This window comes from Trachypithecus francoisi, unplaced genomic scaffold (genome assembly GCF_009764315.1).
Source record: "Trachypithecus francoisi isolate TF-2019V2 unplaced genomic scaffold, Tfra_2.0 Lachesis_group20, whole genome shotgun sequence".
NCBI lineage: Eukaryota > Metazoa > Chordata > Mammalia > Primates > Cercopithecidae > Trachypithecus > Trachypithecus francoisi.
Genome location: NW_022681466.1, coordinates 42,817,693 through 42,844,299, shown reverse-complemented (window position 1 = coordinate 42,844,299; position 26,607 = coordinate 42,817,693). Strand labels below are relative to the sequence as shown.

General features: G+C 44.2%; 1 protein-coding gene across 2 annotated transcripts in view; it reads right to left on the bottom strand.

The window, feature by feature from the left end:
• ERN1 (endoplasmic reticulum to nucleus signaling 1) overlaps window positions 1-26,607 on the bottom strand; it is a 92,222-nt gene that overhangs the window by 38,608 nt on the left and 27,007 nt on the right. Inside the window, exons 1-4 of one of the 2 annotated variants that reach the window (XM_033183980.1) lie at window positions 25,602-25,722; window positions 21,054-21,174; window positions 2,795-2,828; window positions 1,677-1,749 (exon numbers count right to left, since the gene is read on the bottom strand). Coding sequence is in view for 1 of the 2 variants with exons in the window: in XM_033183979.1 (XP_033039870.1) it covers window positions 1,677-1,749; window positions 2,795-2,828; window positions 21,054-21,174 (228 nt within the window). In the remaining variant the exon portion in view is untranslated. Of the gene's footprint in view, window positions 1-1,676; window positions 1,750-2,794; window positions 2,829-21,053; window positions 21,175-25,601; window positions 25,723-26,607 lie in introns of those variants that run through there. The other variant, XM_033183979.1, reaches the window with a different exon arrangement.

Sequence of the window (26,607 nt, the reverse complement as noted above, 5' to 3'; positions counted from 1 at the left end):
TATGACCATTTGGATATTCTCTTCTGTTATTTTTCCATTGGGCTGTCTTTTTTTAATGTACCATAGGATTTCTTCATATATTCTGAATATGAACTTTTGTTGGATGTGTTGGAAATACTTTCTGACCTCTTAAGAAGGAAAAGTTCTTAATTTTAATATAGTCAATATATTGATTTTTTGCTAAATTTATAGTGTTCTTTAATATCCTATTTAAGAAATCTCTACTCACTCTAAGATCATGAAGATGGTTCCATTACTTTTTTTCTTAAAGCTTTATTATTTTGCATTTCACATTTAGATGGGTGATCTATCTGGAACTGATTTTATATGTGTTGTGGGGTGTAGTAGTCAAGACTTTTATTCCTGTATGGATACCCCAATTGACCTATACCATTTATTGCAAAAACACTGTAAGCTGGGTGGTGGTGGCTCACGCCTGTAATCCTAGCACTTTGGAGGCCGAGGTGGGTGGATTACTTGAGCCCAGAAATTGGAGACCAGCCTAGGCAGTATGATGAAACCCCATTTCTACCAAAAATACAAAAAATTAGCTGGGCGTGGTGATGTGTGCCTGTGGTCCCAGCTACTCAGGAGGCTGAGGTGGGAGGCTGGCTCGAGCCTTTGAGACAGAGGTTGTAGTGAGCCAAGATTGTACCACTACATTCCAGCCTGGGTGACAAAGTGAGACTCCATCTCAAAAGAAAAGAAAAGAAAAGAAAAGAGAAAAGACAAGAAAGGACACTGTGGTGTCACCTTTGTCATAAATCAGGTGACCATATGTGTGGGCCTGTTTCTAAATTCTCGTATGTGAGGAGCTTTTAAAAAGTCCTGATGGTCAGGCGCGGTGGCTCACGCCTGTAATCCCAGCACTCTGGGAGGCCGAGGCGGGTGGATCACGAGGTCAGGAGATTGACACCATCCTGGCTAACATGGTGAAACCCCATCTCTACTAAAAATACAAAAATTAGCCAGGCGTAGTGTCGGGCGCCTGTAGTCCCAGCTACTCGGGAGGCTGAGGCAGGAGAATGGCGTGAATCTGGGAGGTGGAGCTTGCAGTGAGCCGAGATCGCGCCACTGCACTCCAGCCTGGGCTACAGAGCGAGACTCTGTCTCAAAAAAAAAAAAAAAAAAAAAAAGTCCTGATGACTTAGATCAATTAAATCGGGACCTTCTAGGATTGGGCTCTATGTTCTAGGTCCCAATGCTGTTTTTTCGAATTCCAGGTTATTACAATGTATAACTAAGGCTGAAAACCACTGGTTTAGATTCTCAAATGGAGATGAGGATGGAATAACACATGACTCCCCTAAGGAGTCATTGGAAGGTGGGGCAGGTGGAGACAGCATTTCCCTATATCCCTCCCTCCTAAGGTGAGGGTCACCAGTTAGAGCAAACCCTGTTCCTAACATTACATCCTCCAGTGTATGGGCTGGGCCATGAAAACCTGCTGATCTGCATCCATGTTTCTGAACTCTGGCACCACATTTAAAAGCTCATTTAGGAAGCTCTCTGAAAAGACTGATGCCCAGGCTCCCCTCTAGATCACCTGAATCAGAATCCCCAGGGGTTGTTTTTAAAAGCTCCGGGCGGGAGACACAGTAAGACACTGTGCAGACACACTTAAGGACTGCTGGTCTAGAACCCCTGGAGTACAAAAAGAAGCTAAATATACTCACCGTCAGGCCTTCATTATTCTTGCTTCCAAGTGTATACAGGCTGCCATCATTAGGATCTGGGAGAAAGGCAGGCCTAGAGATTAAATAATAAATATCAAAGATAAATTATAGTCCAGGGCACGGAACAATGTATCAAAGCCACGCGAACCCATGATGGAGGAATAGAGAGTGGGGGGTGGTTGTGTGGGGGTGTATAGGTGAGTATATAAGACAATTCCACCCACTATTCTCTCTCAATTCAACCACAGATAAATAAAATACCCCTATGGTGGTAAACACTATCCTCGACTGGAGAAAAGCAGCCTGAAAGGAAAAATCATACAAAACCATAGAAGACAAATCATCATTTGGTCAAAGCACTCTGGATGAAGGCAAAATATGTGAAAAGGACCCAACAAGTCCACTTTTCAATTTCTACATCAATTGTATACAGAACTTCAGCCATTAATATTTAATAGCATAGCATGGTACATAAACAGGTAGAACAAATCTGCTTTTAGTTTTCAAGAGATATTTTTTGTTTAACTGGAGGCAATAAAAGCAAACTCTAACGGCTGGACATCAGAGAGAACCCGCCAAGGGGACAAATCAAGGTCTCTCCGTCAGTAGCTTCCCTTGAAGCAGATGTAAAGTGGTCTTTTGTCAAGCTAATCTGCTAAAGACTGAACTATAACTACAGTCCCTCAGAAACTCTTGGCTGAATTGTTCCTTTACTTAGGTTGCGCCATCATTTAAGGCTCTTACAGGCGCTATCCAGCTTTTACTCCAACATACGCTCTGCAGTAGCAGGTCACATTCACCTTTTTTCTCCATGATATGACACAGCAAAGAGGAAGAGGTCCAGTCCCCCTGAGGACTTTGGAAGTTTAAGCTCAAAGCTCAACTTGAGTTTCATCTCAAATAAGCCTTTTTAAAACCACTACCCTTCTCCCCCAGGAAACTGACGACCTCCTCCTCAATACAGGCTTTCATCATAGCACCTGTAAGACTTTATATGTCACTCACTGTTATTCCTCAAACTTACACATATATGCACTCCCAGCAATTGGCCTCATAAACACTGATTGAATGAAGAAGACTGAATTTAAGGGAAGTACTGAGCAAATCAGAAAACTTACTCTTCCACATGCGTTGGGACCTGTAGGACTGGATCTGTGCAAAAGAACAACAAAGGCATCATCAGAAACATCCCAAAATGTCAAGATTCCCAGAGGCTTCCCAGGACCAGGTCAAGTTGTACTGGTAATAACTTTCTCCCCCATGTTAACCTACATGGTCTAGTGTACATGAAGGTTATATGCACGTCTGCATCATCATGCATATCTTTTAGAAAACATATCCACAGTGATGCAAATGTAAGCTCTTGGATAGTCACCGAGGCTGGATAGAGAACTGAGACCAGAGCAGAACTGCTTTCAAGAAACTTGCATATAACTGGGGAGATGAATGCAGAAGGAAGAACCAGCCACCACCCACAGTGGACAAGGGGTCAGAGCATCACTATCTGACACCTCAAGGACTTTTAAAACCTAAATCATTACCTTGTCCGATGCCTGGAGTAGCTCTACATATTCCCATTAGGAAAAGTAAAACTGGTTTAAGAACTGACTTTGACTGCATAGCAAATGGACACACCTCTTTGGAGCGGTAATCCTAGAGCCTCCAAGTGTTCGTTCCCTTTGGCCCACTCATTGCATTTCTATAAAATCTAATTTAAAGATAATATAAAGTATAGAAAATGGTTTTTGTACAACGATATGTATGTAGCAGCATTACAAATGACCTACCCAATAATATGGTTAAATTACAGAATGTCCCCTGGGCAAAAAATTAAGGCTTCTAAGAGGGCTAATAAAGTTTTAAGACATAAACAAACCTACGCTACTATGTTCAGGAGAAAAGATAACATTGTACATACAGTATTAATGCAACTATGGGGAAAGGCTTCAATGTACCTAACTAGATGGAAAGATCAAAAATGCTAATTGTATATGATCCTTGTTGGAAATGCAACTCCCCCCAACCTTTTCTATATCTTAAAATTTCTGCAAGAGCAGACATTACTTTTTAAATTGAGAATGTGTTTTTTTCTCTAAGTCAATTTTACATTTGCAGCAATTAATGGCAGAATTCTTCCCTCCCTAGATTTTCCTTGGCAGAAAGCAAGAGGAAGCTCCTGATTCCAGGGGCAGATGGTGGTGGCAGTGAGAGAGCATGAACACTGGCACAGCAGCACCATGTAGTGAGAGATCTGTAAGTCCGCAGGCAGGAGATTCACAGCCATGAGGTATTTCCAGCAACCACAACCCCACAGCCTTGCTGTACACAACTTAAGCTCTGGGGGCAAGAACAGCAAGTATTCTTATATGATTTTGTATGCAGAATTCCAGACTCTGTAGGCTCTGCTTGTGGTGACAGACAGCTGTCCAATCCATCCAATTATTGGATGAAGGAAAATCTTTTAAGCCTTATCATATGTTGACTTTGCTTAAAAGCCCAGCTCCTATACAAAGGCATATGGTGTTCACAATAACAGGTACACACACCATATGTGGTCTGTGGGCAGCAAACAAACAATTCACTAAACCAAAAACACTTTAGGAAACAGGAAGAACTTTCAGTCAGTAAGCATATGTTTATCTTCCCCATTAATCACCTCTCAGTACACTCTCACAAACAGACTGATGCAAGAGACAGGAAATAAAGGCACACCACACTCATCCTACTCAAACAAGCTAGTCAAGGTGCAGTAACCCAGTTACCTTAACACGGGCCTGAAGCCATGCAAGTCAAGAAGAGCAAGAATATCATATTCCGAAGAAAACATGGCAGTAAATGGCATCTTTTTTGTTTGTTTCAGCCACTTAAAGGTATCACAGATAAACACAGATTAAGAAGACGCAGCCAAATTCCAGCAATTCACCAGAAACAAGACATGGAGACCAATATGATTTAAATTCCTGTTCATAACCTGATCTTTGCTGTACAGTGTTTGCTCAGTCTCACAGACTTGTCTTCAGATGCAGATTTTCCTGGTTTTCTATAGTTTAGCCACTGGTCACCTGACACGGAGGCCTCAGGTCCCAGGATGTGCTCTGTACCAGGAAAGTTCCAGTTAAGATTCAGGACGTCGGCAGGAGACAGGGGAAGATTCCTGGGACAACTACATTGGTGTTTAAGAACTGTGATTTTTTTTGCTAGGCTTAGGAGAAGATAAACTCCAGTAGGAGGACCTTATGGTTGTCTTAGCATTTCCCATCCACTCAGTAAAGTAAGTACCTGGAATAAGCCTCTTCAAAGCTGCAGGCCAGGTAAAGACACAATTATTAAGACAGTTCTGACAGAGGCAGACACACTGCTGCTTGGCTTCTGAAATGTAACAATGACCTAATTCTGTAAATGTTTTTCTTTAAGAATCATCTGAATTCAAGATTTACTTAAAAATACTACAGAAAATAATTATGTGGGGGTGGGGAGGACAGATAAAAAAATGGCAGGCTGTTGATAACAGTTAAAGATGAGAAATGGGAACCCTGGGGTGTTATTTTACTACTCTCTGTACATACGCTTAAATTTTTTCATATTAAAAAAGGTTAAAGAGAAAAATCTTCGGAAAGTCAGCAAAAATAACAACAAAGAGCATTATCTGAAAATGTGCAATGAAAGAACAACATGAAAAAGTGGTTTTGATTTAATAATGAGAACGGGTATCAGGCAAGATTCTTGCTTTAAAAAAAAGTTTTCAGCCACGTGAAAAGAAACGCTGTCCTGCCTGTAGGGATGTAAACAAATACTGCTGTAAAATAAGCCACTATCTATATGGGGCCTGATAAGAATAAAAGCCAATGTCACCAAGTTGTTTTACTTTCAGAAAAAAAAAGTTGGGGGGAGTTACTTCACAAGTATAAAAAGTGGCTGTTATGTAAGGTAAAGGTAAAGGTAAGGTTATCTGGTAAAGGTACAGATATGGGAAAATGCAGCTGAAATAAAGGTTTGGTCTCCCGGGATTAACACGGGAAAGAAACAAACCTGCTCATTGATCCCCTGGGAGCAGTCACTGGCCTCAACTCTACTCCCCGGCCCCCATCGTGTGTCCAGCTGAGGCCTGGAATGGCACAAGCTTTATACCTGCAGGAACTGACATCCTGGGTGAGGTCAGGAGATGCTCATTGCTAGGCTATTGTGCTAATCTAAATCACCTCTTTAAGCTCAAATGACAAAACAGACATCCACATCTTTCCTTTGTCCAAGTTCATAAGGGTAAAGTTTTAAACATTTCTGTCCCCAAAAGCAGTGAATTTTGGTCCCCACTGCCTCCTCCACACAGGGAGGAACATTGCCAGCTTCTCCCTTCGGCCTTTCTTCTCACTCAGAGAGCACACGCCTCTCTTTAATTTCCACCCTAACCACAGTGGGGTTCTAGGCTTCCCTCTCCTGGGTCCTCTCTCCCGGGTCCTCTCTCTGGATCAACTGGACACATCCACTACTTCCCACCAACGCCTCAGCCTCTGCTTGCCCAAGTCACACCCTCTGTCTTTTGCCCCAGGCTGGCTTCTACTCCTGACTACCGTATTTTATTGACAGTACCACTATTCTCCTAGAAGACAGCCATGACTCAGACAACACTGTTGACATCTATTTCTCTCTAACACATGCTACCAGTTGCCAAACTCTGTGGTCTACTTCGATGCCAATCATAGTTCTGTGTCCTGTTCCCATTCCCTTCAACACCATTGGAACCCTTTGTCTTCCCTCCTCTCCTAATCTGTGTGGTCTTTGGAATCAGACAAACGAAGGCGTAAATCCTGGCTCTGCCAATCACCAGCTGAGTGACCTTAGCAAACTTACTTAAACTCGCGGAGCCTCAATTTCCTCATCAGTAAGGAAAAAAAAGATAGAGATAAATCAGCCTCACGGGGCATCTCTATGTGGATTAAATGTTTGTCAAGACTGTAAGTCAATGCTTTGACACTGAGAAGAGTGATCCTTTGAAAGGCATAAATCAGATTAAGCTTCTCTGTCACTCAAAATCCTTTGGTGGTTCCCCATCTCACTCAGTGAAGGTCAGTGTTTACACAGTAGCTCAAAAATCCCAAGCAGTCCCTCCCTTTCAACCTGTCACCCTCTAATAATCTCCCACTATTTCTCACACACTCCATTCCAGCCATGCCGGCCTCCAAGTATTCAATAAGCACTGCCAGGCCTGCCCCTGCCTCGGGACCTTTGATCAACTGTTGGCATCTCAGAGAGGTCTCCCATGATCACTTTCTACTGCCCAGGATTTCCAACCCTTCTTCCCTGCTTAATTTTTCTCTATGTCACTTACCACCTCTGTAGTTCTGCATATTTTATTGCTTACTTAATGCCTGACTCTGGCCACTGAGGGTTGGGATTTATTTTTTTGTTATCTGCATCTTCCCAGGGATCTAAAACAATACCTGACACACAGGTGGTAACCAATGTATTTGTTGAATGGAGTAATTAAGTGTCATTTCCTGTCTTAGTCTGTTTGTGTTCCTATAAAGGAATACCTGAGGCTGGGTAATTTATAAAGAAAAGAGGTTTATTTGTCTCACGGTTCTGCAGGCTGTACAAGAAGCATGGCACTAGCATCTGCCTCTGATGAAGGCTTCTGGCTGCTTCCACTAGTGGCAGAAGGCAAAGGGGAGCTGGCGTGCACAGAGATCACAGGGCAAGAGAAGCAGCAAGAGAGAGGGAAGAAGGTGCCAGGCTCTTTTTAACAACCAGCTCTCACAAGAACTAATAGGGTGAGGACTCACTACAGTGAGGACAGCGCCAAGCCATTCATGAGGGATCCACCTCCAAGACCCAAACACTTCCCATTAGGCTCCACCTCCATCACTGGGAATCAAATTTCAACATGAGGTTTGGAGGTTCAAATATTCAAACTAGAGCAGTTTTTTTCCTACTTCCACTCTTACCCAGCCTGGAAATCCATTGTTGATCACTTTTAATAATCCAGCAGATAAGCTCTACTCACCCTGAACCCAGGATCTGCATAGCAGTCCCTGTTCCTCCACCCAGGCTTCTGAGCACGGCTGTAGAAAATACTGTGATCATTTGTGGAGATACCATCATACACAGTATCTCCATGGTGTGGCCAGCTAGGCCCCTGCAACTAGGAGATCCTGGCTGACTTCTGTTCTCACCCCTGTAGCTGATATTTCAAACCACTCCTTGCCTCAAGGTCGCTGTCTCTCCACAAATGACTCTGCCTTCTGTGTTACAGGGGAAATTAAGGGAAACTGAGTGAGCTCGCTGAAACTTCCTACCCTTTGCCTTCTACATTTGCTCAGCTCCACCCTTCCTTTCACATCTCTATAAAGGGACGATGCTTTTGTCTTCTCACTCATAGGTATTTCACACTCACATTAGATCCTGTCTCCAAGGATCTTCAACTCCTCCTTTGCCTGTAAATACAAAAACCCCTTGGCTCTGCCCACTCTTCTGCACAGTCTCCTTTTCCTCCAAAATGCATCCATTTAAGTTTACAGTTCAATGAATCTTGAAAAACACACACAAGGCCGGGCGCGGTGGCTCAAGCCTGTAATCCCAGCACTTTGGGAGGCCGAGACAGGCGGATCACGAGGTCAGGAGATCGAGACCATCCTGGCTAACACGGTGAAACCCCGTCTCTACTAAAAATACAAAAACTAGCCGGGCGAAGTGGCGGGCGCCTGTAGTCCCAGCTACTCGGGAGGCTGAGGCAGGAGAATGGCGTAAACCCGGGAGGCGGAGCTTGCAGTGAGCTGAGATCCGGCCACTGCACTCCAGCCCTGGCGACAGAGTGAGACTCTGCCTCAAAAAAAAAAAAAAAAAAAAAGAAAAACACACACACCCATGTAACTATCCTTACCATCAAGATACAGAACATTTCCATCACCCTAAAACATTTTTTCATATCCCTTTGGATTCAACACTCCCAAATCCTGCTCCAGATAAGCACAAGTTCATTTTGTTTGTTCTAAAATTTCACAAATGACCACATCATAGACACTCATTTGTGCCTGGCCTCTTTATTTCACATCATGTCTTGGATATCCATCCATATTGTTGTGTGTATCATAGTTCACTCTTTTTTACTGCTGAATAGTATTCTACTGTAAGAATTTACCACAATCTGTTTACCTATTTACCTGCTGAGGGACATTTGAGTTGCTTCTATTTTTTTGGCTGGTGTGAATAAAGCTGCTGTGAACATTTGTGTACAAGTCTTTATTTGGACGTATTTTCATTTCTTTTCTTTTTCCTTTTTTTTTTTTTTTTTTGAGATGGAGTCTAGCTCTGTCGCCTAGGCTGGAGTGCAGTGGCACAATCTCAGCTCACTGCAACCTCCACCTCCTGGGTTCAAGTGATTCTCCTGCTTCAGCCTCCCAAGTAGCTGGGACTACAGCATGCACCACCACACCCAGCTAATTTTTGTATTTTTAGTAGAGACGGGGTTTCACCTATTGGTCAGGCTGGTCTTGAATTCCTGACCTCATGATTCACCCGCCCTGGCCTCCCAAAGTGCTGGGATTATAGGTGTGAGCCACCGTGCCCCGCCCTATTTTCATTTCTTAAAACACTTAAGGAGGAGGACTGGCTGTATCATATTGTTTACATTTGGCAAGAAACTGACAAACAGTTTGCAAAAGTGGTAGTACTGTTTTATATTTCCACCAGCAACGTATTAGAGATACCTGTGGAATTTTTAGAATGTTGATTCCTAGGTTCCTCCTCCAGGAAGCTGACTTTGTAGGCAGAGACAGGGAATTTACCTCTATAACCCAAGGTGGGTGACTGAGCCATGCAGGGAAACTACACTGCTCCGAATCCTCTGTTCCACTTTCCTGCCTTCTTACCTTCCTCCACTCACTGCCCTCTGGCCCCTACTCTCAGAATAAGATCAGAACTACCACTGTCAAGTTCCCGTGACCAAAACCAACACTTGCAAATCCTCCATATGGCATCTGACGATGTTCTCCCTTGGACTCCTGACCCAGTCCCACTTGCAACTGCTATGGCTGTCTCAACCCAACGCCACACCCCCAGGACCTGTTCCTCGGTTCACATTCCCCAGATTGGCTGGTGGGTTCCACTTCCACCCAGTCATACAATCTAGAAACTCAGAAAGTCCCCAAACCAGTCCCTTTTAAGTGCACCTCTAGCAGTGATTGCAAATGTTCTGGGTTGGCCCTTTTGAAAAGTATTTAAGGGAGAGGGATGGGGATTACCACGTGTTGATCATTACTGAAGCTGGGCACTGGGTACATGGTTTCATGATACTACTCTCCTTAATTTGGGGTATGTATAAAGTTTTTATAAAATGAAAAGTTAAAAGAAAAAAAGAAGCTAAAAACAGAAGCTATTTAAGGCAAGCATCTGCAATAGGTTGGAGAGAATGGCCTGTTCCTCCTGCTCTCACCTGTGGCATAATTCTGGAAAGCCTGCTCTTCCAGTTGCACAGGGCACAGAGACTGAAGGGAAACCTATGTTAAGAGCATGAAGGACCCCATCAGGACCATCTCAGGCTTCCCTAAATGCAGGGTTGGCAGAATTCGTGAGGGAATGGGGAAAACATGAGGTGATAAGTCAGCTGAACAGAAAAATGTCTTTAATGAAATCAACCAAAATTTAAATAATTGTTTCAAACCAGACTTCAAGATTGATGACCTCTCTCTGGAGGTAGCTCTGGGCACACTTCCTTCCATGTAGGAAGAAATAAGATCCCTTTGATTACAGAAGCCACAAGAACAGGTTGCTCACTTGACTGGAGCTCAAGGAGCCTTGTAAGACCCTTCTCTTCTCTCTCCCAGATGAGCACGGATATTTCTGGAACATACTGCTTTTGCTTTTTCGGTAGAATCTAGATGACCTCTGGCTTTACCACCCTCTTCCACCTTGTTCTTTCTGACCCCATCTGACCACCTTTCTAAGCCCCATAACGCAGCATTGGAAATCAGCTCTCTCTCCTGTACAGCTAAGATATCACCACACAGTTAGGAAGTCCCCAAACCAGTCCCTTCTAAGTGTACCCCTAGCAGTGATTTTAAGTGCTCTGGGTTGGTCCTTTGAAAGGTATTTAAGGACCCAAAGAGCAGAGATGAAGTTTCAACTGCTTTATAGTCTGTGTAATCCTCTGCACGCACGCACCCCCATTACCCACCCCCGCCAGGAGGAAGAGGACTGACATTCCCGCTACTAGTAACTTTCTGTTGAGATGCGCCAAACACATCTCAGAAACAATTGTCAGACATCTGCTTCAGCTGGGTTCTCCGTTAAGTGCCATGCAGGATCAAGAAGGGAGCTTATGGTTTGAGTTACAAAGCTAATATACAAGAACCATACATAACGAACTGCTAGAACATGGGGCATGCACCACAGGCTTTCCTAGGTGGGGACCAGAATACTCGGAGCAGAAAACCCTCATAAAGGCAGCCGGCCCCGAGCACAGGGATGACAAGAAAACATGAGTGAAAACCTGTCACTGTGTTCACGGGACAGAGGACGCAGGCTCAGCAAATGTGACATGTTCCTCCTGAGGAACAACACAAATGAGGCTGGCCTGTAGGCAGTGACACCATGGGGAAGAAAGCCTTGAAAACTTTGTGATGTGGAATAGTCCAACTGGAAGCCTCTAAGAAAAAGAAGAATGTGGGCTGGGCGCAGTGGCTCAGGCTTGTAATCCCAGAACTTTGGGAGGCCAAGGCAGGCAGATCATGAGGTCAGGAGATTGAAACCATCCTGGCTAACACGGTGAAACCTCATCTCTACTAAAAATACAAAAAAGTAGCCGGGCGTGGTAGCAGGCGCCTGTAATCCCAGCTACTCAGGAGGCTGAGGCAGGAGAATGGCGTGAACCCGGGAGGCAGAGCTTGCAGTGAGCCGAGATTGCGCCACTGCACTCCAGCCTGGGCGACAGAGTGAAACTCAGTCTCAAAAAAAAAAAAAAAAAGAAAGAAAAGAAAAAAGAGGAAAGTGACACAGGGTGAGCATCCCAAATCCAAAAATCCAAAATCTGAAATGTTCCAAAATCTGAAGCCTGAGCGCCAACGTGATGCACAAAGGAAATGCTCATTGGAACATTTTGGATTTCAGATTTTCAGATATGAGATGTTCAACTGGTAAATATAATGCAAATATTCCAAACCTGAAAATATCCAAAATCAGAAACACTTCAGGTCCCAAGCATTTCAGGTAAGGGATACTCAACCTGTACAAGCCTCTGAAGGCTAGTTAGACAGGCAGGCATCAAGGCACAAAATGAAGGAAAAAGGGGAGAAGGAATCACAAAGGTGCTACAACAGACAGACCCGAGTCGGGGAGGAGGGACGAGTGAGGAGGGGAGTCAGAAACAGATGGGAGGGAAAAGAGTGTCAGCAAAACGGAGCCCTGTCTAGATAAATGCAGTGGGAGAAAGGAAAGAGTTAAAGGTGACATGGAGATTTTAACCCTGGCTGACAGGTAACAGTGAAACTAGAAAGGCGTAGTCTGAATGAGGTAAACAACTGCTATTTTCTCAAGAATGTGTTTTAAGGTTCTGTTTTCTTATTTTTAAAAAAAAAATTACTGGCAGAAACAAACTCATTCACCCCTCCTTAATTCAAACCTTCAGTCTCCCAAATATGTTTCATACATTCGAGTGGCCCAATTAGGGAGTATTTCTCCCCAGTGGCAGCTCATTCCTTCCCTCCAGAGAAAAAGCACTTCATTAACCTAAGCCATAAACTCCCATTAAAGCTGTTAGGTCCAAATTGTAAGACAGAAAGTCTCAGACATTCTTTACAGTTCAGTTGTCATGAGGAAAGCATTTTTTTTTTAAAGACATCTAATCAAAAGCTACCCAAATTCTCATCTCAGCAGAACTGGAAAAGGATGTAACAAGTTTTCTTTGGAGGTAACCTCCATAAGTCATTAAATGTCACATTTGACAAAGATGATCATGTAGAAATGACCAAGTAATCCAGAAAACTGCCCATACTAAAAGCAGCTGAATTCTACTGTGTTCTCATTCATCTCCACCTTGGCAGAAGTAACTCAGGCCAAAAAACACACTGAACGTTATAATCAATCATGAAGGCACTGAAGACAATTCAACAGTACAGCCTGTGTCCAAGTGCCTCTCAGGATGTCATCACTTCACAGAATTCATTCCTGAGTGATGGGGTGCCATCGAACCAGATGCTCAAAAGTGAACAAAGGGACAGGTAACTAAGTCACAGACAAAATAAGGCACTTTATCCATGTACTTCAACAATCACAACCGTATTCCAACACACACCAACCAATGCTGCAAAGATGACTCATCGGAGCTGAGATCCACACTACTACATGTGTAGCAGCTGCTAAGAGGAGCCATCTGAAATGAGAAATGCATTACTTTGAAGCAAGTCCCAAAAATAAGGGAGGAAAGTGAGTGGGGCTGCAGGAGAACAAGGCTAGTTACAAGCCAGTCCCTGATGAAGCTGAGTGATGAGTACATGGGGGTTCTTTATATAATACTTCTACATTTGGGTATGTTTTAAACCTTCTATGTTTAAAAGTAAAATACGAAAAAAAGAAAGAACCAACACATTTTCAAGATGCTCAAAAGCAAAAACAGGTTTCTCTCACAGTCCCTCTCATAAAACTTAATTTTCAATCCTTCACAAGAATGGAGAGAAAACAAACACTTTCCTTATATTTAAGCAGTGAGGCAGAAAGGTAGATGATGCATATTGTAAGCCTAGAAAAGTCCTTGAGAGAAAACAGATTAGATCTGTTAACAAAACATCATCACTTTCCACAATTTCCCCTTCTCATGTTTCCATTGCACTTCAGAGGACGGATCTCCAACTCTTCCAGAGTCACACACACACTGCCTAAAGCGCAGGACAGAAAAACCAACCACCAAAAGCCATGCAAAACTCAAGATCAGAAACCACAACCGGAAACTGTCATGACTATGATACAAGCAACAAATGATTCATCCTGAGAAGGTAGTCAAGTCCCATCTGTTTCTCAGGACTCCCAAAAGATGTCCAGGCAGAAGAGTTTCTGGGACCCGAGACAGCATCAAGTGCCTTGGACATTTACTGAGCATCCTGGCTGCCCAAAGCCCCAGCAAGGAGGTAGAAATCCACTAGGAAGCAAATGAGAACAAAATTTACAATACAAGCCAGAAGTGCCACAACAGAGGGTGCAGAAAAGCACCTCCAGAACCCAGACAAAAAAGTGGCTCACCCTGCTTGAGAAGCCAGAGAGGCAATCTGGGAAGGGGTCTTCACAGATGAACAGGAGCTTGTCTAACACTGCAGGCTGCTGGTGGAAAAGGAGCATGAGTAAAGGCCAGAGGTCTCCAAGGCCTGGTAAGGAGTTACATGGCTGCAAGTAGGGCACCTGCTGGGCAAGGGAGGGAGCCCAGGGAGTTGGGGCAGGGGGCAGTGAGAGACTATGAACTGCCTTGCACATGCACTAAGGAGCTTAGACTTGACCCTGTGGAGCAGCACTTCTCAAACTAGCAGGGGTGAAGGGCCAGCTATTGAAATGGTCAACCTATCATGGATGATGCTCACACTCCCTATTTGTCCTTTCCTCATCATTCATAGGTAACACACCACACACACTGGCACAGGCACAATGCTACCACTATAGACAACACCAAGAGCATTTCAGCAGGTAGGGTACAGCTAGGTCCAATTGGTCTTTTTGGAGGGTACATCTGAGGGCAGTATGATGAGTGAACGAGAGGGTTAAGGTGGGGAGGGGGCATGGATGGTGGTCAGGGGCTGTTGCATTCACCTAGGAAATGAATGCCAAGAGCCTGGCTAAGGCACCAGCAATGGGGCCAGATAGGAGGAGTCAGGTTTGCAGGGTCCTTCCCAGTCTACATGACAGGGCTTGGTGACCACTGGGCATCAAGGGGGAGGTAGCACAGCATCATTCTATTTTCTCTAGTTTCTAGACTGCTTGGCCGTGATTTTGTCGGCACAGGGAGGAACTGTGGCAAGAGGCACAGGTTTAGAAAGAGACACTCATGTGAGAATCAAATTGTCTTCAAATTTCAAATAACTTTGTTCTGACTCTTCCCTCCAAAGAAATCTCCAGTATTATGTCCTGTTGTGTTCACCTGCTGTATACACAGAACCTAGAGTAGTATCTGGATAGCTTTATCATTTATCTAAATGTCCACTCAAGGGATATCTCCGGAGTCTGGGCCCAGCTGGCTAGGAGAGGAGTCATATTGCATATTTAGCAGATTTTTATGATTAGTAAAGAATGGTTCTAATTTGACCTAGCCCTTCATGCCTACTATTATTGGAAAGGAGACAGAAGATAACGGAGCATGGTTACTAAAGAATAACCTGTAATTTGATGGGGATTTGAGTGTTAAAAATCAGCATTAACTAGTATTTCAAGGTGAGCTCGAGAAGCCCTACATCAGCCCTGGACATACTGAAGAAAGTCCTCTCAACTCCATCAGGCCAAAGCAAGCTAATCTAAAACAAAACGTGATGGCAACATTCTCAGTTTGCATTTGGTCTAAAAGTACACAGATGAAATGTATTCAACTATATTCACTGGTGAGGTTTTAGAGAAAGACAGACTACAGTTACAAAATCACTGCTTAGAAGGATGGCCTCTAAAGCAAAATGTCACAACCCAAATGAGTTCCAGAAAACAAAACGCATTTTCTCTGTTAGGTATAATTTGCCACTACCGTGTAAGAAACCTCCATTTCTGGGAACCACAACACATTTGACTGAGGAACAAAAGCACCTGCCAAACCAACACAGAAAGCCAAAAAAAAAAAAAATGCCCAGTTTGTTGGCTCCTGAAAAAAGTAAACAGCAGAATGAAGTCGCAGGCCTCTATTCTGAAGAACCCCAGTGTGGTGAGTTAAAGGTATGTGTTTGCATCAGCAAGTTTATTCCATTCAACTCTGAAGCCCTCCTTGAGACTCAGACCCAGGCTAGTATCCTCTCTTGTGTGGACTAGTGCAATACACCCCTACCTGGTCTCCCAGCTTCTTCCTGGCCCCATCTGTTCAGTTTCAACACAGCACTTGTTGATCTTGTAAAGTGGAGGTCATGTGCCTTACTCGGCTCAGACTACTACAACAAAATATCATAGACTAGAGGGCTTGAACAACAGACATTTATTTCTTATGGTTCTGGAAGCTGGAAGTCTGAGATTGGTTTCTGGTGAGGGCTCTCTTCTTGGCTTGCAGACAGCCACCTTCTCACCATGTCCTCACATGGTGGAGAGAGAATGAACAAGCTCTGGTCTCTCCCTTCTCATAAGGACGCTCATCCATCCTAAGGGCCCCACCTTCATGATTATCTCCCAAAGGCCCCTTCTCCATGTACCATCACACCGAGGGCTAGGGCTTCAGCTTATGAATGGCAGTGGAAGGACGACACAAATATTCAGTCCAGAACAACAGGGCATGTGGCTCCCTGCCTCAGGTTCCTCCACTGGCTGAGAAAAAGCCAACGTCCTCACGCCAGTCGCTAGGCCCTACACCACCGGTATCCATAGGGAGGGCACAGCTCCCTAGGGAATGCTTGGGAAATCGACAAAGGTATTTTCTGGTGGTCACAGAGACTAGGGGACTGTATAGGCACTAAGTGTGGGGGACCAGGGATTCTAGTGGTCCTGCACAACCAAGGATTGCCCTGCATCTGCACGCCACTCTAATGTCCTGCCAGACATTCTCGCGGGTCAAAACCCTTTACTAATTATCTGAGCCTACAGTCTGTTTTACACATAAGCACAAATGTACTTTTTCATAATATACTGAATTTTCTCCGAACGTAACTACAGTGTAAGGCAGGTAAGGCTATACTTCTTTTGTTTGAATCACTACCAAGAACAGTTCACCATCTTGGAAATCCAGTTGCCATGGCTATGGTGGTAAACTGTCCTGCCCTTGTCTCCATCTGCATCAACAGGCACAGCATTTGCTCATGGGGGGAGTGTCAGTGTGTGCCCGAGCATTTACATGTTACATCCATGTGATTAAAAATTACTTTCCTATTATTTGTTTTAGATTACCCATTCGGTAATATGTTTATTTCTTTTTGAAACTGTGTATATGTAGTTTACTGACTATACATTTTGTTTCAGTAAGCATCTTTATAGTAAATGTTAAGTAAAGGAAGCGCGGGTCCCTCCTGCCCTGTATGGCTGGCCCATCTCTCTCTGAGCCGATCTCCTCCCGCTACATCAACTCTGTGCTCCTCCTCTACCATGCCAGGGACACTCCCACCCTTTTTTTTTTAAGGACACTCCGCCTTTGACCCACTATGCCTGCTGTCTACAAGACTCCCTTGCCTCCTTGAGCTCTTGTTCAAATGACACCTCCTCAGTGGTGCCCTCCCTGTTTAAAACTGCAGACTCGGCCGGGTGCGGTGGCTCAAGCCTGTAATCCTAGCACTTTGGGAGGCCGAGACGGGCGGATTACGAGGTCAGGAGATCGAGACCATCCTGGCTAACACGGTGAAACCCCGTCTCTACTAAAAATTACAAAAAAAACCTAGCCGGGTGAGGTGGCGGGCGCCTATAGTCCCAGCTACTCGGGAGGCTGAGGCAGGAGAATGGCGTAAACCCGGGAGGCGGAGCTTGCAGTGAGCTGAGATCCGGCCACTGCACTCCAGCCTGGGCGACAGAGTGAGACTCCGTCTCAAAAAAAAAAAAAAAAAAAAGAAAACTGCAGACTCCCACCCCAACCTGGCACTGCCCATTCCATGTCCCCACTTCATTTTTTCTCCAAACCTCTTGTCACTACTAAGTAACTGATTTCCTGTTTTCCCACTAGAATGAAAGTTCTATGATAAAAGGTTTTGCGTGTTTTGCTCACTTGCTGTATCCTCAGGACTTAGAGTAGCATCTGGATACCTTTATCATTTATCTGTATTTAACAATTTAGAAAGATGTTGAAATCTTTAGTTATAACCACAAGATTAAAATTAAACTGAAAACTCAGGGTATCTACACATTACTATCTTTAATCTTTGTATAGAAATGTAAGTTAAGGCCACTGGTATCCAGGGCTGAACTAAAACAAGCCAGTTTATTATTAGAAAAACAGACTTAGATCATCATGAATACTACTGGAAATTATTAGGCTGGGCACGGTGGCTCACATCTGTAATCCCAGCACTTTGGGAGGCAGATCACTTGAGGCCAGGAGTTTGAGTCCACCCTGACCAACATGGTGAAACTCTGTCTCTACTGAAAATACAAAAATTAGCCAAGCATAGTGGCGCATCCCTGTAATCCCAGCTACTCAGGAGGTGGAGGCACGAGAATCACTCAACCTGAGAGGCAAAGCTTACAGTGAGCCAAGATCACACCACTGCACTCCAGCCTGGGCAACAGAGGGAAACTCTGTCTCAAAAAAAAGAAAATAAATTATTAAACTTTAATTGGATTTCTCTAAATCTTCCTTTAAGTGTCTTGTAACTCCTCCTCCCTAATCAGTCACTGGATTCTACTGATTCTATTTCTGGCTTGCCTCTCACCCTTCCCATCCCTCCCTGCTTTCCAGGTCTGCTTCCTGTCTCTAGTCATCCCACACACAGCTGCTGGATTCATGGCAAAGCGAGCACCTGTTGAGTCACTCACCTGTTCAATCACATTAACAGCTCCCAATTTCCTGTTCAGTCAGATACAAATGCCTAAGTGCTCCCGTAAGGCTCAAGGTCCCCTTGTAATCCTCCCTCCCTGTACCTGGAGACGTTGCTAAGCTCCTGCTAAACGGGGTCAGCTCCTGCACCCTAGACCTGCTGCCTCCTTTGCTCTTCTCCAGGCCTCACTCCTGACTGAACTCAATTCACCCACCAGGGCTTACCTCCGACACCCTACTTCACAGAGCTTCCGGCCCTCCAAATGGATGTGGGCTTACAGCACATTACTGGTCCCTCTCATGAGTGGTTACAGGACTCCGCTGTGTTGAAGTCCTGTGTTCTTGTATTTTCACCAAGGGTTTAGACCACGGGGTTCTTGAGGACAAGGTCTGCCTTTTTCATTTTGGTGTCCTATACAACGGGGGTCCCCAACTCCCGGGCTGTGGACCCATACTGGTCTGTGGACGGGTCCGTGACCTGTTAGGAACTGGGCCACACAGCAAGAGGTGAGCAGTGGGTGAGCAAGCAAAGCTTCATCTGTATTTACAGCTGCTCCTCATCACTGGCATTACTGCCTAAGCTCCACCTCCTGTCAGATCGTTGGCGGCGTTAGATTTTCACAGGCGTGTGAACCCTATTGTGTACTGCGCATGCAAGCAATCTATGTGGCATGCTTCTTATGAGAATCTAATGCCTGATGATTTGTCACTGTTTCCCATCATGCCCAGATGGGGCCGTCTAGTTGCAGGAAAACAAGCTCACGGCTCCCACTGATTCTACGTTATGGTGAGTTGTAGAATTATTTCGTTCTACATTACAATGTAGTAATAACAACAGAAATAAAGTGCGCAATAAATGTAATGCACTTGAGTCATCCCCAAACATTCCCTGCCCCCGTTCCCCCAGTCCATGAAAAAACTGTCTTCCACGAAACTGGTCCTTGGTGTGAAAAAGGTTGGGGACTGCTGCAATACGGTCTCTCATATTCCAGGTTCTCTAAATACACATTCAATTGAGTTAAAAAGAGTCAAATTCGGGCGGGCGCGGTGGCTCATGCCTGTAATCCCAGCACTTTGGGAGGCTGAGACGGGCGGATCACGAGGTCAGGAGATCGAGACCATCCTGGCTAATGCGGTGAAACCCCGTCTCTACTAAAAATACAAAAAAATTAGCCGGGCCTGGTGGCGTGCGCCTGTAGTCCCCGCTACTCCGGAGGCTGAGGCAGGAGACCGGCGTGAACCCGGGAGGCGGAACTTGCAGTGAGCGGAGATCGCGCCACTGCACTCCAGGCTGGGCAACAGTGCAAGACTCCAACTCAAAAAAAAAAAAAAAAGAGTCAAATTCTTTCAACTCTAAGTTAGAGGAGAAAACAGGTTAACGCTGATGTTTGACTAAGTAACAGGACACAGTTTTGTTGGATACAGATGACGTTACTTGCAGAAATGAAGACTTGGAAAAAAACTACTTCAAGCATTATGTGCAGGGCAAAACAAAGCAGAATGAAGTGGCTCAGGGTGAAGATGCCCTGCCTGGGAACAATGAAACTGAAAAACATGCCCTAACATTCCATAGCCAAAGTGTTTCTCTCAATTCTTGTGTGATTTGCTGATTTTCATCTTTGGACAAAATAGGAAATCCTGAAGTTTGAAGGACTCTGTTTCATTTTAAAAACATTAAAAGGCTTAAATGCAATGGAGATACAGTACAGATGACATTCTTGGAAGCTGTCATAAAACACTCTACAGTCTTCCTGTGGCCACACACTCCTGAGAGAGCTGGTCTTTGGGCTGCCTTAAGTCCCTGCTGATCCAAGCAGGGCCCATGCAGGTGGGGCAGGACGGCCTGTGGTAACCTAGCTGCCATCATCTATGGATGGTAACGAGGTTTGTTGCTGAATTCACAAGACAATGTGTGACCTTCTGACATATGCCAACATTTTTCCATCTAGCATACTGTTTTGGAACATTTTATTAAGGAAGGAAAAACATTGGCTGTGCTCATGAAAGTAATGAGTCACAGAGTAGTGACGAAAGAGAATGATGCTGTTCAAACCCAAACCTCGGGCCAAATGAGATTTATTGCTAGACAGATTAAATAACATAGGTGACTCTGAAAGTCCCAAATCCTGGGATTTGCATGGCTTTATCTGGAAAAATTACTTTGGAAATCAAATACAATTTCCCAGCTATAGGGCTTGACTCTGCTAGTTACCATCAGTAAGAGCAGATCATAACATGGACGTATGGTATGTTAAGTAAGAAACAAGCTCAGTCTTTATTCCCCTCACCATAACAACCGAATAAAATGGTTAACTTGGATGAATGTCAAATCTTACAGCCCTCTGTTATTTCAGCCTCTATAAAAACAAATGAGTAATTTGAGGTGTTGAGAAGATACCTTCTTGTAATTATGATTACAAGATTCTAATCATGAGAACAAATTGAGTGCAGCATGTCTTCATAAAGACCAACCAGCCAGAGCTATTAATAGAAAAGCCTAGAGCCATTTTAACATGAAGTCTAAACAGAAGCAAAAAAGAAAAGCAGATAAAACGTGCTTCTTTAACTGATGCACTTAGTGGATAACCACAGCAAAACTACAAACATCCTTTGAGCAGAACACCTTTTCCTCTCTTGATCCCATTCTTCTTTATTTCTTATTTATTTTATTAGATAATGAGCAATGTTTTCTCTTTCTCCGAATATGTTTCTGTGGAACCAGCTAAGCAAATGTCCATGGTGCCCAAGGCCCAAATCCAAATTACCTTCTTTTAAAGTCCATTTGATTGAGCCTGTCCTCTTGCTGACAGCATGCAAACTTCCATCCAGCGTTGACACAAACAACAAGGTTTCAGGAAGCGTCACTGTGCTGGTACTTCCAAAAATCTGCAAGGAGATGTAGAAGAATCTTCATGTTGATATGATTCTTCACCTTGGGCATGTACAATCACAGAGCCCCCCACCCCCAAGGTTATCCAGCTAAAACCCTCCATTTTACAGATGAAGAAATGGAAGGTGGAGAGCCTAAATTCCCACTCACTCAGGACTAGAACCCAGGTCACCTCACTCTAAGCAGTGATCTTGCCTGCAGACAGGCAGGCTCATGACCTCACAGGACAAGGACAAGAATTCTGAAATAATCCATGGGCAGCCTCCGCTGAAATAAAGGGGCAAAGTATGCTCAGCTTTCTGACTTCCTTCTCTTGGATCTATTCTATTCTCGAAAACCTGATCATCTCATAAGACGTTATGATAAAAAAGAATGCCAACACCCATGCGCACACACACTATGAAATTTTAAAAAGCAAAGAATTAGGGGAAAATGCTTAAAGCAAAATAGGAAAAACAGCTTTCATCATACAAAGAATTTATAAAATAAAACACCAAGATTCCAATAAAGACATGTTATAAAAGTAAATGAATAAAAAGCATAACCCCAAACTGGTCCTCACTTAGAATAAAAATAAAATTTAAATTAAAATGGACCTTTTTTCTCAACAAACTTAAAACAAAACAAAAAACAAAAAAGCTATTTGAAAGGAAATAGCCAAAGGCTGTGAAATTTCTCATCCATCGCTAGTAGCACTGAGAATTACTAGGATCATCTTCCTGGAAAATATAAAAGTGCTCATAGTTTTTGATCCTGTAATTCCACTTCTATACTCTAAAGAAGTAACTCCAGAAATTCAAAAAGTTCTGTGCACAATGATACTCATGACATCCCATTTATAAACACAAAGACTGGAAAGACCCAAATTTCCAATAATATCTAAACAGCTAAGATAAATAAAGACATATGCTCAGTGAAATAATTATCACTAAAATAACACTTGGAAAAATCTACAATATAGAAAAATGCTGATATACATTATAAAGGAAATATAGAATCCAAGATTTGATATCCACTGTGGTTACAATTACACTGGACAGATATTTTTTGGCCTGCCTGTCCTCTGGCTTTGCTAGGAATTATACCCTCATTCCACAGGGTTTCCATGGGAGCAGGTGTGTGCGCACATGCACACACATGGACACATTTGCAGGTGACAGCTGGTAAGGTTTCCTGGATAAGATTTCCCTTTTGAGGTAGAGTCCCTTCAGCAACCCCACCCTTGGAATGAGATTTTCTCCTCCTTTGTCACTATACTATCCTGCAAATTAGCTTTTCCCCCGGGTCTTCAATTAAAAAAACACAGGCCAATGCAACTTGCCTATACTGCAACAGTTTGAATTCTGGCACAAATGCTATTTTTGAAACACAGAAGTATGGAGCATTAAATGTAAAAGGATTGGGGTTATTTGTGCATGGGAGCCTGTTCCCAGAAGGCCCAGCTACTCTCAGTAAGAGCCAGGATGCCTAATTAATCCTTCAAAGCCCACAGGCTCTCTCCAGGGCAGCCTGAGGTGGCAGGAGAAATACTCCGGGGTCCCGTATTCGTTTTCCATGGTGGAGACCCACCAGCGGAGGGAGTGAAATGGTTGCCAGAACTTTGCGCATCCTACCTCTTCGCTTTGCCCAGGGCCAGGGCCCACTCCCTGCAATGGGAGAAAGGATATCCAGCAAGCTGTGTTGCCAACTACCGAGTCTACTTTGTGCAAAGTCTCAAGTCTGAGGAAGAAGAATGCTTTTAATTCCACCTTTGGAACTAGGAAATTAATCTCTGAGTATGAATCGGCTAGGAAAACAGAAGCCTCAAGGGTGGTATCTGCCCTAGCTGGGGATGCAAAGGTCACTGTTTAGGAGTGGTTAGAATTATTTTGGCCCAGAGGGTCCAGATGGTGACAAGCCACCTGAACCAAAGGTACCTGGGCCTGGAGAACTGTGGCCCTATGACAAGGTCACCGGGAGTTCATGAGTAAACTGGCTAAGTGAATTGGGGCTGTCTGCCACCGAGGAGGGGGAATGGGTGTGCAGCTTGGTGTGGATGGCTGGATTATGTTAGGTGTGACAGTCTGGAGGATGAATAAGTGAAAGGGCAAATTATGCATACCTGGGGCCAAGAAGTGGAAATCCCTGCTGAGCCCTCCTCCACCCCTCAAAGTTACCACAGGAATAACCACTCTGTACAACAGGTCTTGTGGGGGCCACACAAAAAATGAGTTAAACTCTGGGTGGCTAAAATGGAAATAAGGCTGGGCATGGTGTCTCACCCCTGTAATCCCAACATTTTGGGAGGTCAAGGCAGGCAGATCACCTGAGGCCAGGAGTTCGAGACCAGCCTGGCCAGCATGGTGAAAAACCATCTCTACTAAACATATAAAAATTAGCCAGGCGTGGTGGCATGTGCCTGTAGTCCCAGCTATTCAGAAGGCTGAGGTAGGAGAATTGCTTGAACCTGGGAGGTGGAGTTGTTGCAGGGAGATTACACTGAGCCAAGGCTGCGCCACTGCACTCTAACCTGGGTGACAGAGTGAGACTCTGTCTCAAAGAATAAATAAATAAACAAGAATAAAGTGGAAATAAGACTTGAGAGAGCTCTGTGAATGTGTTTTCTGCCACATGGAAAAAGCTGAATGAGAAAGACACATAAACAGAAAGTAGCCTGAGAAGAAACATGGCTGAAAAGACTGGGAGAGCCCACCCTGGTTTCCACAGCTCCTCAGGCCTAGCTAAGTTCTTGCCCTTGGGCTCAGAGACACTCCAGTCCTTACAAAAACTTCCCCTCTTTGCTTAAGCCTGTTGGAATTAGGTTTCTGTCACTTGCAACCCAAAGAGTCCCTACCACACACCCAATGATGAAATATGCAGATAGAAAAAGGGAAAAAAAGGGCCAGGCACGGTGACTCATGTCTGTAATCCCAGCACTGTGGGAGGCCAAGGCAGGCAGATCACTTGAGGTCAGAGGTTCGAGACTAGCCTGGCCAACATGGTGAAACCTCGTCTCTACTAAAAACACAAAAATTAGCCGGGCGTGGTGGCAGGTGCCTACAATCCTAGTTACCCAAGAGGCTGAGGCAGAAGAATCACTTGAACCCAGGAGGTGGAGGTTGCAGTGAGCCTAGATCACGCCACTGTACTCCAGCCTGGGGGATACAGTGAGGCTCTGTCTCCAAAAAAAAAAAAAAAGAGAGAGAGAGAGAGAAAGGGAAAACAACACTGCAAAATTATAGCAATATTTCTTCTCTCATTTTTTAAACTTCCAATAATATGATTTGCTAATCTGTAGTGAATTTTTCACAAAGTAGAAAGAAGATGGACACGCTAGCAGGTAGCAGAGAAGCTTGAATTTAAAGAAGCTTCGGCAAGCGCCTAAGTTCCATGTGAAGCACTTTCCACCTCAGGACAGTAGGCAACTCAACCACCTTTGATCGTGAATCTCCACCAAACAAGGGATCAGAGTTTAGAAACACAGGGGTCTCCTAATAAGATTGTACGCGTCCAAGAATAAGAAGAGTTAGCTGTTATTAAAGCCAACAGTATAACCATAATGAACTAAATGCCCCAAATATATCTTATCACAGTATTAATATTTAAAAGGGTTAATATTTACTAAAAGATATCAGTGCTCCTTTGCTACTAGTGGAAGTACTAGTGGAAACAAAAGCCACCTGCCTTGTCTGAGCATCTTGGAAGCCACTGGAAGAGCAACTGTCTGCGGTTGGTTCGTGGATCAAAATAAAACACTAATCACGGCCGGGAGTGGTAGTTCACGCCTGTAATCTCAGCACTTTGGGAGGCCAAGGCGGGCAGATCACCTGAGGTCAGGAGTTTGAGACCAGCCTGGTCAACATGGTGAAACCCTGTCTGTACTAAAAAAAATACTAAAACATTAGCCAGACCTGGTGGCAGATGCCTGTAATCCCAGCTACTTGGGAGGCTGAGGCAGGAGAATTGCCTGAATCAGGAGGCGGAGGTTGCAGTGAGCTAAGATCACGCCATTGCACTCCAGTCTGGGTGACAGAACAAGACTCTGTCTCAAAAACAAAAACAACAACACCACCACTAATCACATGACTAATTCAGTCTTGGAAAAATCTCAAAAATACAAGGTTTAGAAAGAAGCTGAATTTGGCAACTGAGAATTCCGTCAATCACAATGTCTACAGAAATGTCACAAACTATTAAAATTGGCAGGTTGTTCTCCTCTCAAGGCTCTCAACGGTACCAAATCAAAACTCCTGGGAGCCACTCGGAACAGTGTTATTCTCTCATAAGGCAAATAAAAATTACAAATTTTCTGGCTTTTTGCCCTCTGGCATTTTTAAAAGCATGAACATGCCTGAGTTCAAATGTAGTTGCTATAGCTAACATGAATTAAACATGTTTCCAGATGCCTTGTGTGATACTGAGCACAGCTGAGAACTATTTGTACTTGAACAATGAAAAACGCTGCTTCACAAAGATGAACTTGCGCCTTGTTTTTGCCCAGCCATTTCAGTCCTCAGTGCTCACTTTTCTCTACAAGCAACATACCCTATGGCACATGCACTGGTTTCCAGAGAGCCTGAAAATGGAAAGAAAATGTCGAGTCTGCAGATCTGCGTCAAGTTAACAACTATTTGGAATTTGATTCAGTTTTAAAACTAGTAGTTGGGAGGTTAAAAAAAAAAAAAAAGTGGAACATATACTCCTGGCTTTGATGGTGACTTGTAGAAAGTAACCAACAGTAACTGTGGAGGGTGGGAAGGGTAATGGCAGGCATCTAGCTAGCATAGCCTAAAACTAAATATCCATTAGCTAATTGGTCCCCACAGACATCAGACTCTGTCCAACATGTGTCACTTAGCGCGGTCAAGACATCAGACTCTGTCCAACATGTGTCACTTAGCGCGGTCTTTGGTGGTATAAGAGTCCGCCCTGCAGCCCTACTGAGCTAAGACTGTAACAAGAGTCTCCCTCCCATGAAAGCCAACACAAGACCAGCACTGGATCCTGATGTTCAATGTTCTGATTATAAAGCAATGTTATGGCTGGACGTGGTGACCCATGCCTGTAATCCCAGCACTTTGAGAGGCCGAGGTGGGCGGATCACTTGAGGTCAGGAGTTTGAGACCAGACTGGCCAACATGGTGAAACTCTGTCTCTACTAAAAATACAAAAATTAGCTGGGCGTGGTAGCGGGTGCCTGTAATCCCAGGTACTCAGGAGGCTGAGGCAGGAGAATCGCTTGAACCCAGGAGGTGGAGGCTGCAGTGAGATGAGATCACGCCACTGCACTCCAGGCTGGGCGACAGAGTGAGACTCCATCTCCAAAAAAAAAAGCAATGTTACACAAAATCCAGCAGCTTCCCCATTCATAAAATCCACCACTCACTCTGCATTTACTGCAAGATGTAGAAGTGGCTATCAACTGCTTACGCAGAGATGATTGAAAGACA